Source organism: Schistocerca nitens, chromosome 3 (genome assembly GCF_023898315.1).
Source record: "Schistocerca nitens isolate TAMUIC-IGC-003100 chromosome 3, iqSchNite1.1, whole genome shotgun sequence".
NCBI lineage: Eukaryota > Metazoa > Arthropoda > Insecta > Orthoptera > Acrididae > Schistocerca > Schistocerca nitens.
The window spans coordinates 150,013,711-150,029,095 of NC_064616.1; the positions used below are offsets into that span (position 1 = coordinate 150,013,711).

General features: G+C 47.1%; 1 protein-coding gene across 1 annotated transcript in view; it reads right to left on the minus strand.

Annotated features, from left to right (window-relative positions):
• Positions 1–4,027: 4,027 nt before the first annotated feature.
• The window catches only part of LOC126249533 (putative glutathione-specific gamma-glutamylcyclotransferase 2), a 35,135-nt gene continuing 23,777 nt past the window's right edge, over positions 4,028–15,385 (minus strand). Inside the window, exons 3-4 of the mRNA XM_049951195.1 lie at positions 8,153–8,439; positions 4,028–4,475 (exon numbers count right to left, since the gene is read on the minus strand). Of these exons, the coding sequence (XP_049807152.1) occupies positions 4,226–4,475; positions 8,153–8,439 (537 nt within the window). The 3' untranslated portion in view covers positions 4,028–4,225. The remainder of the gene's footprint in view (positions 4,476–8,152; positions 8,440–15,385) is intronic.

Sequence of the window (15,385 nt, forward strand, 5' to 3'; positions counted from 1 at the left end):
CACCTAAAACCTGCACCACAAGTGTTACGGAAATGGGAATTGCTATTGATGTGCGGTTTTCACAGAATGGGTCGGTAGTCGGAGGCTTGTACTGTTAGCCAATCAACAGAATGTAATAATACTTAGAAAGCGTATTTTTTTGTGCAAACCTACACTTTCTTAAACGGAAAAATGCCTACCAAGAGGGTTGTATCAAGATCAGCTAACGTCTATGCCTTAAAGTATTCGTATATAGTTATGCATGGTAAATTGGCTTAAAAGCTATTTATTGTACTGTGAAAGTCGGAGGTCCTCCGTCCCTACGATTCTTTCTCGTGTGCGTGATCTTGCAAGGACAGTAGGGAATATTTACTTCACAGTAAGCAAGAGCGGGAAAATGGTTGTAAGAGAACTACAACTATGTTATGAACAGTGCTTTTTGTCAAAATAACCTGCTTTTGCCTGAGTCCTAGTCAGTGTATAAAAATCGTACTCCTTTAGAGCAAACTATGCATCCTGAAATGTGTGTGACACTGCAGGTCATACCACCTGGAACCAGAGAATAAATCCAACCTCTGGACGTTTGTTTTTTCCGTGCCTCTGAAACATATTATAGCACTATCTGCAGCTACGCCTTTAAGGAGAGCCAGTTTCACGATACGCTTCACGACAGACTGTTTCGCATTCGCTTGCTTACCATTACATTCCATCTGTTCTCATCATCCCGTTACACCAATATGATTCTATATGCATTCTTTAAGAGTGGTTACCTAGCTAAACGTCTCACGCGGTTTGTAATACCGAAAGAGTTCACCTTCGATCCTGATGGTGCGAATCTTTGTGATCACTGTGGCGCGCCATTTTTCAATTTGTGAAGTGTAATACATACATCGCATCGAAAGTTGATTTCTGCACCTCCCAGACACTCATTTTCTGTAGCCCGCCTGCTACACATGTTGAGTCATTAGCTGCTAATATTTTTTCTTTTATAACTATTAACATAGTTGTTTCAAATGAGCCTTACTAAAGGCTGATCTTGTGACCTTGAACTCAGAGTGTTCCTTGTATGGTATGTAATCAGTTGATGATCCTGCTGAGAAAGCTACTATAGAACATTGTTATCGCACTGTCAGTTAATTAATGTAGTAGTCTTTTGTGAAAAAGAAAAGATTTTTGCTTGGCAAGAGATGTCGGGTCTCTAAAGCAGTTTCCACACATCTCTCTGCAGGAAGGATCTGTGAGACCAATTAACAAGTTTTCTTACAGATCACACATGTTTGTAGTCGTATGGTTGTGTAATTAAAATAATTCTCGTATTTAGTGCGAGTATACTGAATTGCCTAAAGTTTGCTAGATTTATCTATATTTTTATTGTCCATAGATGATAAAGTAAAGAAAATGTAATTGATTTACTGTCCTTGGTTCACAGACATACTTCAGGATGGTGAAAGGTTAACTAAGAGGGGCCTCTGAATACATGTACTCCTTTAAAACTAAAAAAAATAAATTTGTCCGTTGTCTTAATAGTTTACATAGTTACTGAATAAAAAACCTGTATGCTACAGTTATAAGGGGGTATTAAAAAATGTCAGTTCTCAGCTCAGACTGTGATGTATTGACTCTGAGCACTATGGGACTTAACTTCTGAGGTCATCAGTCCCCTAGAACTTAGAACTACTTATACTTAACTAACCTAAGAACATTACACACATACATGCCCGAGGCAGGATTCGAACCTGCGACCGTAGCAGTTGCGCGGTTCCAGACTGCAGCGCCTAGAACCACTCAGCCACCCCAGCTGGCAGACTGTGATGTATTTAATGAGTTCATAAAAATTAAAAGTTTTGCTTCATTTGATCTTCACCTTTCTCATGAAAGATTTATACTTATGACAGCTGGAATTCTTGGTGCTCTGCTGCACAAATAGATGATACACGAATAAAATTCACTGCAATGTCTTATAATAATTATCATGTGGCTCTAGCTGTATAATGCCACAACTAATGATTCAGAGAAGTTATTGTGTGCTTCACATATACGTTTTGCAGGTCTTTGTCTGGAAGAAGCATTTTTAAGAAAGTCTTGTTTTCTCGAAATTGATATTCTGTGTACATTGGAGATCAGTGGATAAGAAATAGTTCGTAGCTAACCTGAATGGGTCACAGATGAAGTGTCGGTGTAAATTGCTGGAATGTATCCAAGTTTATTTTGGAATAGTTTTTGATATAGAGAGGTCCATAGATAGCATGATGTGTTAAACGAAAATTCCAGTACTTCATAATAGGTTTCCTGCAAAATTTAACTCCCTCTATTTACCTTTGGTAAATTCACTGCTAGGTTGACTGTTGACTGCAGTGGTGCTTGTGAGAACTACATGAGAATACAAATTTCACCAATACCCAAAAATGAGCCTGTGTTATTTCTGTTAAGAAACTTGCTCATATCTTATCACATAGTTACATAATATGTTACTTTGTAAGACAGGGAGGTGAGTACAACTGGTATCAAATCGGCACTTTCGAATACTGACTGTCGATCTGGAAGACTGTCGTTTTAAGGGAGTTTATTGTTTACTGTATCTGTGTAGCCTAATACTGGGCTAGTCACCAATCTTCGCCTCACACACACACACACAGTACCCCAACAGTTGTATACAAAGGCAGGCGTTCACAGGATTTGTACACTGATGATGTACACGAAATCCCTCCATTTGGATAATGGTGGCGTTGTACCATCTGCTGCCAGGTTCACATCAGTGCGTAAATTGACTGCTGGGAAGGGAAAGCGCGTCATTACGTAACACCGGTGATTTTAGTAGTTTGGTATTGAAGGATATAAGTGTCTGGGGAACTGCGATCTATTTAAAAAAAAAGTCTCTTTAAGGGGGGTAGGACGTCAAACGGGCCGACTTGGAGCAGGAGAGGCACCACAGGACATTTTAATTTCCACTGTCTATACTTTTACAAGTAAATACATACAACTTTGTGAGCATGACCAGTAAGGATTCAGGATTCACACTCGTAGCAGCGGAAGTTCAAAAACATAACAAAATAATTTTTTTTACATGTGAAATGTCATCATTTTTTCACTTACTATTGGCTGCATTTGTTGCTATAGGTACACTTTTCTTCATAAGTAAGAGAGACCGTTCGATGAATTTTGCACAGCATACAAACCATATTTACAGGTGTCTGAAACTCTAGAACCTATTTAATTTATGAAAAAATGAATGAGCTGTTACGTTTTAAACTTTATGTTTAGAAGGAAAATCAAATTTTGTAGTTAATTATCTCAATTTTTACCACAGTTTTTAATAGATTTGGAAAATTCTAGAGTTTCATACATCTGTAAGTATGGTTTGTATGCTGTGCAAAATTCATCAAAGAATCTCTCTTACTTGTGAAGAAAAATGTACCTATAGCAACAAATGCAGCCAATAGTAAGTGAAAGAATAATGACATTTCACGTGTAAAAAAAAATATTTTGTTATGTTTTTGCACTTCCACTGCTATGAGTGTGAATCCTGAATCCTTCCTGGTCATGCTGACAAAGTTTTATGAATTTATTTGTAAAAGTGTAGAGGGTAGAAAATGAAATGTCATGTGGTGCCTCTCCTGCTCCAAGTCGGCCCGTTTGACGTCCTACACCCCCCCCCCCCCTTAACGAAGTTTCTCGTTTCTTCTAGCCTCAGCCAAAGAGAGATACCTGTGGGAAAGTACAAACTGGGTACAGGAGACAATTCTTTAATTTCGAAAGGGTTTGTTGGTTGGTTGTTTTTGAGGAAGGAGACCAGACAGCGTGGTCATCGGTCTCATCGGATTAGGGAAGGATGGGGAAGGAAGTCGGCCGTGCCCTTTCAGAGGAACCATCCCGGCATTTGCCTGCAGTGATTTAGGGAAATCACGGAAAACCTAAATCAGGATGGCCGGACGCGGGATTGAACCGTCGTCCTCCCGAATGCGAGTCCAGTGTCTAACCACTGCGCCACCGCGCTCGGTCGAAAGGGTTTGTTAGAAGTTTTGTTAGGAAGGCGGAAAACTGAACAACATTTCCGAAAATAAAAAATAGCTTTAATTATCCGCAAATAAAATTTTGCGATAAATAAATATCTCGCTTGTGCAGCACAGACTAGATAAGCGACGCGACGTAAACGACAGCAGACGAGGAACGGACGAGCGGACGAACGGAGAAGCGACGAGACGCGACAGAAATTCAGTCTTGTAATTGCGGCGGCAGCGGCGGCCGCCTACATGTTGAGGCAGCGCAGCTTCTTGGGGGGGACGGTGGCGGTGAAGTGGCGGCCCGCCCCCGCGCCGGCAGCTTGGCCGTCGCCGTCGCCGTCGCCGTCTCCGTCGCTATCACTGTAGTCGTCGAAGCAGTGCAGCGGCTTGGGCGGCGCGCCCATCAGCGCCTCCACGCTCTGCCGGCTCTCCCGCACCGCCGCCACCACCAGCCGCTCCAGCTCGAACAGCTCCTCGTCCGAGCCCGGCGCTATCCTGTCAAAGTCATCTCACCATTACATTACAATTTTAACGAACAGACGGATCATTTTTATTACACTACTGGCCATTAAAATTGCTACGCCAAGAAGAAATGCAGATGATAAACGGGTATTCATTCGACAAATATATTATACTAGAACTGACATGTGATAACATTTTCACGCAGTTTGGGTCCATACATCCTGAGAAATCATTACCCAGAACAACTGCCTCTGGCCATAATAACGGCCTTGATACGCCTGGGCATTGAGTCAGACAGAGCTTGGATAGCGTGTACAGGTACAGCTGCCCATGCAGATTCAACACGATACCACAGTTCATCAAGAGTAGTGACTGGCTTATTGTGACGAGCCAGTTGCTCCGCCACCATTGACCAGACGTTTTCAGTTGGTGACAGATCTGGAGAATGTGCTGGCCAGGGCAGCAGTCGAATATTTTCAGTATCCAGAAAGGCCCGTACAGGACCTGCAACATGCGGTCGTGCATTATCCTGCTGAAATGTAGGGTTTCGCAGGGATCGAATGAAGGGTAAATCCACGGGTTGTAAAACATCTGAAAGGTAACGTCCACAATTCAAACGTGACCGAGACGTGTAACCGAAGGCACCCCATACCATCACGCCGGGTGATACGCCAGTATGGCGATGACGAATACACGCTTCCAATGTGCGTTCACCGCGCTGTCGCCAAACACGGATGCGACCATCGTGATGCTGTAAACAGAACCTGGATTCATCCGAAAAAATGACGTTTTGCCATTCGTGCACCCAGGTTCGTCGTTGAGTACACCATCGCAGGCGCTCCTGTCTGTGATGCAGCGTCAAGGGTAACCGCAGCCGGTGGTCTCCGAGCTGATAGTCCACGCTGCTTCAAACGTCTTCGAACTGTTCGTGCAGATGGTTGTTGTCTTGCAAACGTCCCCATCTCATGACTCAGGGATCGAAACGTGGCTGCACGATCCGTTACCGCCATGCGGATAAGATGCCTGTCATCTCGACTGCTAGCGATACGAGGCCGTGGGGATCCAGCACGGCGTTCCGTATTACCCCCCTGAACCCACCGATTCCATATTCTGCTAACAGTCATTGGATCTCGACCAATTCGAGCATCAATGTCGCGATACGATAAACCGCAATAGCGATAGGCTACAATCCCCCTTACACGAGGCATCACAACAACGTTTCACCAGGCAACGCCGGTCAACTGCTGTTTGTGTATGAGAAATCGGTTGGAAACATTCCTCATGTCAGCACGTTGTAGGTGTCGCCATCGGCGCCAATCTAGTGTGAATGCTCTGAAAAGCTAATCATTTGCACATCACAGCATCTTCTTCCTGTCGGTTAAATTTCGCGTCAGTAGCACGTCATCTTCGTGGTGTAGCAATTTTAATGGCCAGTAGTGTAAATGTACACGTGTCGTATGTTTCGGTTCGGTTCGGTTGTTTGAGGGAGGAGACAAAACAGCGAGGTCATCGGTCCCATCGGATTAGGGAAGGAAGTCGGCGGTGCCCTTTCAAAGGAACCATTCCGGTATTTGCCTGGGGCGATTTTTAGGGAAATCACGGAAAACCTAAATCGGGATGTCTGGACACGGGATTGAACCGTCGTCCTTCCGAATGCGAGTCCAGTGTGTTAGCCACTGCGCCACCTCGCTCGGTGTGTCGTATGTTCATCCCGATGTTTCATATTACAGTTATGCTAGATTTTCGTTTCCATTTCGAATGTACAGGGTGACAATTATTGAACTATATGAAAAAAAAACGTAAATTAGTTACAAACTACAGCGAACACACATTTTATTCAACCTGTAAACGTCACTACAGATGTCCGGGTGTAGGTTATGACATGTTCGATAATCCTTTCGTCATTGGCGATGATGTGGCGCAGACGATTAGCGAAATCTGCATGACCCACAGAAGAGTCGGAACATCAGAGCTAACGATGACCTCCTGAATGGCTGATTTCAATTCAGCAATGGTATTGGAGTTATTTCTGTACATCTTGTGTTCAAATCCGGAGAATACGGCGGCCAATCGAGGCCCATGCCAGTGGCCTCCGGGTGCCCCAGAGCCAGAATGAGGTCCCACAAGTGTTCTTCCAGGACATCACTCTCCTGCTGGGTCGGACTTCGTCTTGCATGAACCACATATTGTCGAAATTGGGGTCACTTTGGATAATGGGAATGAAATTATCTTCCAAAACCTTCACGTACCGTTCGGTAGACACCGTGCCGTCAAGGAATATCGCACCGATTATTCCGTGACTGGACATTGTACACCACACAGGCACCCGTTGAGGGTGAAGAGACTTCTCGATCGCGAAATGCGGATTCTCAGTCCCCTAAATAAACCAGTTTTGCTTATTGACGAACACATCCAAATGGAAGTGGGCTTCGTAGCTAGACCAAACAACACTGCGCATAATAAAATTATAAACAGCCGACCAGTTGCAATGGATAAAGCAATTCTTTACCGAGGTTTCGACAAATATAAATTTGTCTTCTTCAGAAGGTAACAATTTTACATTAGTAAGGACTAATATACCATCGCCGTTTTTACAATTGTCGGCATAGATCCATGTGTCAAAAATAAAATATAGCCCTAGAATTAGGGTTTGTCACGTTAATATAAAATAGCTCATGGATCCTGCAGAGCTCACAAGATCTGCAAGATCCATGAGATATTTTATATTAACGTGACAAACCCTAATTCTAGGGCTATATTTTATTTTTGACACATGGATCTATGCCGACAATTGTAAAAACGGCGATGGTATATTAGTCCTTACTAATGTAAAATTGTTACCTTCTGAAGAAGACAAATTTATATTTGTCGAAACCTAGGTAAAGAATTTCTTTATTCATTGCAACTGGTCGGCTGATTACAACTTTATTACATGAAACCGTTGCTGTTGTGCAGCTGAGTTTAAAATATTGAAATATTGAACACTGCGCATACTAATTCCCATTATGCTTCGCGGCCCACCGTACAGTTTGAACGTCCTAACGCAAACCGCTCAGAAGTTACAACTTTATTTCATATAGTTCAATAACTGTCGCCCTGTATCTCAATGACAACAAACTCTCATAATTTTGAGACCATAGAAATTTACACAATTCAAAATCAAAGTCGCATTCACTGTTATCAAAATTTTACTTAGAACTGTGATTACGAACTCAGGTCCGCAGAATATCACTGTACGAGCGAGTAAATGAGGGGAATATTGGTTTTTTTAGTCATTTCGGCCTTCTCTCCGAAAGTCTTTCTCTAATTTTTTTCCTTGTTGGGGGCGGGGGTTCTTTTCCATTCTGTCTCGGCTTACTAAACTTCCTGCGGTTTACCTGTTCTGCTTGTGGACTCTCGAACCGTGTCGGATTTGTTGTACCGTCAGACCGTGAAAGGGCGCCTTTACCTGGCTTCGATGTTCTCCACAATCGCCCTGAACTGAAGCCCATCCACGTAGGAAAGAAAATGAAAAGTAGTTTGTAATTTTCTAGATTTCCTCGCCACTTTAGCGATACTACGGCACTCTATTCCCCGAAAGTTACCTGAGAATCTTGGAAATGCACACGTAAAAATGTTAACGCTTGTACTAAAATTATGCTTCGACCTCCACCCACGGTTCGGATACGCCCGGTGGATCCAAGCAAAATGTGCAGAGGGTGGAGACTTACGTGCGCACGAACTGTGCCAGCCGCAGCACGTACTCGACGTTGTGGCCCGAGGCGCCGCTGGAGGAGGCGATGTGTCGCGCCATGTCGGGCAGCGGCGCGTCGCCCAGCCAGTGGCGGTTGTCGGGCGTGGCGACGTACAGCAGCACGGGGAACGCCGGCCGGTCGGCGCGCCGCGGCTCGAAGTTGGCGACGAGTGTGCGGTAGCCGCCCAGCTCGCACTCGCGGTCCTTCAGGTACGGCAGCGCCGCCTCGCCGCGCACCAGGAACGCGCAGCCCCACACCTCGCCCTGCGCAGCCACAAGACGCACCACTGTAGGCTATGCAGTTCCACTAAAAAATGGTTCAAATGGCTCTGACAAGGGAACCTCCCCATCGCACCCCCCTCAGATTTAGTTATAAGTTGCCACAGTGGATAGACCTTGAAAAACTGAACACAGATCAATCGAGAAAACAGGAAGAAGTTGTGTGGAACTATGAAAAAATAAGCAAAATATACAAACTGAGTAGTCCATGCGCAAGATAGGCAACATCAAGTACCGACAGAACACAGGAGTGCCGTGGTCCCGTGGTTAGCGTGAGCAGCTGCGGAACTAGAGGTCCTTGGTTCAAGTCATCAGTCTGCTTTCGGCCGGTGAGCGGCGAGGACGTCTTGTTTACGTCCCGTCCGCAGAGTTGCGAGCGCGCGTAGTTTGTTTACTTCCTCGCCGCAGCTAATACTCGCGTCCGTGAACACTGAGTCGCCGTGGCTCATTCGAACAGAAAATCTACCATCAAGATCAGCTTCCAGCCCGACTACGCACGACCACGTGCTTTTGAAGTCGAACGATTCATCCGTGACGAAGTTCAAATACCAACACAGCACATCATCGGTATCCACCTATCCATCACAAGTAGCGTCGTTTACGTCAAGATGGTCGATGACGAGTTATGTCACGCAGTTGTGAACAGATGCGCGAACACTCTCAAGTTCAAACACTCCGATGGTCACATCGGAGAGGTTACTGTTGACCATGCTGGACTAGGATTACGCACACTAAGTGTGGTGTCACAGCCAGACACCACACGTGCTAGGTGGTAGCTTAAATCGGCCGCGGTCCTGTAGTACATGTCGGACCCGCGTGTCGCCACTGTGTGATCGCAAACCTAGCGCCACCACAAGGCAGGTCTCGAGAGACTGACTCGAACTCAGCCCAGTTGTACGGACGACAGAGCTAGCGACTAGACGTACGAAGCCTTTCTCTCTCATTAGCCGAGAGACAGAATAGCCTTCAGCTAAGTTAATGGCTACGAACTAGCAAGGCGCCATTAGCCTTACAGTGATTGTAATTAGAGTCTCACTTGTGTTCACCATAGAGATGTACAAGAAGAAATTAAAGATAAGTATATGAGAAACTCCGTTCTTTTCTTCATAGCATTAATTACGTATCCTGTTCCAGTACTTCACGCTCGTCTGCGTTAGTCTCGCGTGCCCTTTAAGCCACCTCTATCTACAAGGTGTTGGCCCAGCTGCCGACACATCACTAAGAGTCTTCGAACTCCCTTTCGAAGTACCACCGGACGTCGTTACCTCAGCTTTCCGCCCTTATGGGACGGTAATTAGCCACGTGGCCGAAAAATGGAACACCTTCGAGACGTACCAGGTCCTCAACGGCGTCCGACAAGTGAAAATCGAATTAAAGAAACATGTGCCGTCCTACTGAGTCATAGGTGGCTGTCGAGCAATAGTAATGTACGACGTACAACCTCGTACTTGTTCTGGTTGCGGCCAGGAGGCTCATGTGCGCTCGGCGTGTATTCAACGTCGGGTTACACAACTTCCATTGCATGACACGACACCACCTCCTACGCTCACGGCCCTCCCCCTCAATTACGCAGAGGTGACACGATCGACCGTCATGACAGACGACAACCTCCCCGGAAGACAGAAAGCGTTAGAATGCGCACCTGTCGCCGGTCCTGGATTGACCAACCCCATTATGGTGTCTGCAGAGGTTGAAGAACGCCGCCCATCGACTCCACATGAAGATTCGGACGAGAGAATGGAACTCGACGCTAGGGTTGTACCGACCTCTGCCTTTATACCTGAGGGGGATGCTATACGGGAGCCAAAAACTCTTTCGGACACAGAAACCCACGTCCGCAAACAAAGATCACCGAGAAAACATAAAAAACGACGTCGCACACCCTCAGACGATTGCCTCCAGCGGACGTCTTTTCCAGTTGACGACCGGACGGCCGACGAAACGACGAGGAAAATGGATGACACGAGATCGCCCTCACCTGTCACTATGTCTGATTTTGACAAACCCGATTCCGCTCTCTCGGACAAACGGATGGCCAGCACAGCGCCCGCCGTTGGTACACAACCGGAAACAACTGCGGATTCACCCTTAGTCACTCAGCCCACAAGTGTTCTACCGCAGCCACCGTTAACTTACGGACCTTGGGCGGATGACATTGAAGACGATTCTACGCCCCCTGTGGTGGACGAGGAGAGAGTTCTCTCCTCCCACACCTCGGCCCCTCCCGAGTAGCAACAGATGATGGCGCGGACGCGACCAGCAGATCACAGGCCCCACCTTTTACGGCGACACTGACGGCGGCCCCCACCGCAGGAGACGATCTACAGACCTATCGCTTAACGACCATCAACATTAACACCATTCGGACACGTACGAAGTTGTCGCTGCTCCAAGACATGCTCAATGCAGCAGACGTTGACATTGTCTTTCTCCAAGAAGTCTTCGTCGCCGATTTCCCGGGTATGTATGGTTATACGGCTCATGTGTCCCACGCCTCGCCAACTAACAATGGAGTCGCAATTCTCCTCAGAGAGGGCCTCGAGGCGGACGAAGTCCGATATCTCCCCGACGCTAGAGGAATGGCCGTAACGGTGCACGGCGTCCGGTTTATCAATGTGTACGCCCCTTCCGGAACGAATCGCCGTCGTGACCGATCGCTCTTCTTCGCAGAAGGAATAGCACCGCTTTTTCAGGGCAGGCACGATGACTTGACATTAGGGGGCGATTTCAATTGCACCCAAGCACCTAAAGATCAGCTGCCACGCCATTCACCGTGCCCCGAACTTGGGACACTCATCGGCGATCTCCAGCTGGTAGATACATGGGAACATGTCCGAGGCAATAGACCGGGATACACCCATTTCACGAGTCACTCGTCTAGTCGCATCGATACGATTTACGTCTCCCGTTCTCTCGCGGCAACGGTGAGTGACGCGGAGGTGTGGCCAGTAGCCTTTTCTGATCACGAGGCCTATATATGTGCCGTCACCCTTCGTCGCCAACGGGTGTGGCGCAGCCGACATCCCTGGAAATTAAACCTTGCTCATCTCGCTTCTCCGGATTGTCGACGCGCCATCGAAGACACGTGGAGTTTGTGCGTCCGCCGCCTTCCAACGTATCCTACGTCGATTAGTTGGTGGTTAACCTGCGCCAAGCCGGCCCTACGGCGAACCTTTATTACGTATGGTCGTGAGACTGCTGCTTGGAAGCGGCAGACCCTTGATTTTTATTTCACCGTCCTTCGCGAATGCGCCTCCTTGCCACCCACACCGGAACGACAGTTGACAGTTCAGCGTGCGAAAGCACAGATCGTAGCCCATATGCGCCGACACCTCGAAGGGACGATCGTCCGAGCGCGAACACAAGACAGACTCGCAACGGAACGACCCACCATGTACCACGTCATCCGAGAACGTACACTGCGAAGACGGGCGCTGATACATGCCGTCACCACTGACGGCCGTCATCACACCACACAACGCGATATTGCTGCAGCCTTCTTCGACCATTACGCACGACTTTATTCTGCTCAATGTTCCGACCCGACGACGGTGACAGCAGTCTCACAACTGGTTTACGACATTGTCCCACAGGATTTACAAACTGAATTATTGAACGACATTACGGAAGACGAAGTTATCGACGCCATCGGTAAAGGAGCAGCGAATAAGTCTCCTGGCCCCGACGGGCTCCCTGTGGAGTTTTATAGAACTTTCCAGTATTTACTGGCTCCCAAGTTAACAGACATCTGTCGGGCGCTTATGTCTCCCGCGGTGCCGCTCCCAGCGACCTTCGTAGAAGGAATAATTATACCGGTTCACAAACCTAAAGGTGGGGCTCGAATACAAGATTACCGCCCGCTAACACTCGTCAACTGCGACATGAAGATATTCACCAGACTATTAGCAAACCGTCTACGACCGACCCTACCTTACGTCATCTCGCCAGATCAGACTTCCCTAGGGGGTATCAACAACATCCACACAGCACTGTGTCGATACCGTGACTTAATAGCCCTAGCCAGGGCACGCCGCATCCCGGGAGCGCTGGCGTCACTAGATTTTAGCCAAGCTTTTGATCGAGTGGATCACGCGTACCTAACGTCCGTTCTCCAGCACATGCAGTACCCACAGCAATTCACAGACGTCGTGATGCGCCTCCTCCGAGGGGCGACTTCCAAAGTGCTCGTTAACGGGCGTCTCTCGCAGTCCCTCCCGATCTTCCGCTCCGTGCGTCAAGGCTGCCCCTTGTCGACGTTACTATATGCTCTGGTACTGGAACCGCTCCTCTGTGGCCTCCGTCAACGCCTCACCGGTCTTACCCTACGTGACGTCACATTTCGCTGTACAGCATATGCAGACGACCTGGTTCTCGTGTTCCGCAATCGCGACGATGTCAACAGAGCACTAGAATGGATTACCACGTACGGTGTGGCTTCCGGCAGCTGTCTCAACGTCGCCAAATCGGTCGCCATGGCCATAGGAGACGGGTTGACCCCAGCGTGTGTCGAACCCCTACAGCTTCGTGGCACTATCAAATGTCTCGGAATAGAGTTTCACGACGACATACGGCGCACTGCGGCTCTTAACTACCGCCGATTATTACAACAAATTCGGGTCCAGATCTTCAACCTTCGTCTGCGGACCCTCGACATTCTACAAAGGACACACTTCGTCAATGTTTACCTCGCCTCGCGCCTTCCACACATAGCGCGTGTTCTTCCAATACCGTTACTGATGGCTCGACGTCTATTAGCGGCATTCGGAGCCTACGTCAGTACAGGCATGCTCTTCAAAGTCAGTTATGAGTCACTGACCCTTCCCCCAGAAAGGGGAGGTCTTGGTCTAGTCCATGTCCACGACAGAGCCGTGGCCCTGTATGTCAGCTCACACATCAAGCTGTGGCGCCACCACCCGGAAAGTTTGACAGGTTTGCTGTTGGAGTCCTTAGCTCCACCCTCCATTATGCCCCCACTGACGACGCAAGACATACCCCCACCCTTCTACTACTTCGGGAACTTTTACATTGAACACAGCTATGTCCGTATCGCAGTACCACCGACGAAACAGGCGTCGGCGCGGGATGTATATCATGTCCTACAGCAGAGGCGCCCACCAAACATCGTGGAGACCAAAAGCCCTCAGGTTAATTGGAAGGTGGTGTGGAAGACGATTCAGACGGTTCCACTGGACACTGCCGTCCGCTCCACATGGTACATCACAGTCAATGGTAAACAGATCACCCGATCACGCCTCCACAAGATAAACATGGCGGAATCGCCTTTCTGCGTAGACTGCGGGATACCAGACACGGACGAACACCGTCTCACATGTGGCGCGGCAGCAGACGTATGGCGCTTGGTGCGACAAATTTTGTCTTATTTTCTACGAGTGACTCCGGAACACATTACACCTCGGTTTCTACTATTTCCGGATCAACAGTATTTCCCGCGCGCCAAGACCAACGCTGTAACGTGGATCCGTGCGTATGCGGTACACTACTTATTTCACGATGGACCTAAAGATGTATTCGACTTTTGGAACTACCTACAAGAACGTCATTGCAAGATCGTACGGAACCCAAAATACAGACAGTATTTTTCTAATTACTTAGGGAATGCCCTACGCGACCCTCCACGCAGCTGGATCATCAACAGGTAGGAGAAGACACCCATTGAGTGAGCCGACAAGACTAAGTTCGATTCTTGGTGGAATAACATGATATACGTGAAGACGTACCTGGATGATGAAGCGTAAGGAGAGTAGCGACACACCCTTCTGCAACCTGTATGAAGCACTTTTTTTTTCGTTTTCCCCATATACATTACCTCGGTATATGAACGTGCCGAGGTATTGTTTTCTTTTTCTCAGAGCACGATGCGGTGCTAGATACATTTATTTTTGTTGTGGTATAAAGTGAAACCACATTAAGAATGTATTAAAAACAGTAAATAAAAATAAATAAATAAATAAATAATAATTCCCACAAAAGATTTCCCCTTCCCATCCCTGATTCCTTGATTCCTTGACGGACAAGGGGGACACTGTGACCAGGCCTCGGGTTACGACCCCTGATCGCTCTGCCTTCCCCGCCCTCCCTCACCTTCTATAATTACAAAAAAAAGTCTACCTTCGAGCAAAAAGTTTAATTCTTTATTTTCAGACAATTATCAAAGTTCAGGCACTCACACATAATCAACTTCGCTCTCCAAAATTCCAGGACATGTTCAGATTTGCTTGGACATATGCAGGATTTGACGGTCTACACACGGAAAAATTTGAAAACGTAAAAAACATATGTTTTGACAGAGCACAGGGAAAAGTGTGCGAGTGTGAGACTTTTGGATTCATTTGTTGCGGTTTATGTGACAAACTCTTATGTTTTCATCACTTTTTTGGGCGTAATTATCACATCCACAAGAAAACCTAATCGGGCAACGTAGAAGAATCTTTTTACCCGTTCGCCAAGTGTACAAGTTAGGTGGGTCGACAACATATTCCTGTCATGTGACGCACATGCCGTCACCAGTGTCGTATAGAATATATCAGACGTGTTTTCCTGTGGAGGAATCGGTTGACCTATGACCTTACGATCAAAAGTTTTCGGTTCCCATTTGAGAGGCACGTCCTTTCGTCTACTAATCGCACGGTTTTGCGGTGCGGCTGCAAAACACAGACACTAAACTTATTACAGTGAACAGAGACGTCAATGAAGGTATGGATGGATCATAACTTTGCAAAAATAAAGAAAAATTTTTCGTTTGAGGGGAGACTTGAACCAAGGACCTCTCGTTTCGCAGCTGCTCACGCTAACCACGGGACCACGGCGCTCCTAGTCTCAGAATGTCCATGATGTTGCATATCTTCGCGTGGACTACTCATTTTGTATATTTTGCTTATTTTTTTATAGTTCCACACAACTTCTTCCTGTT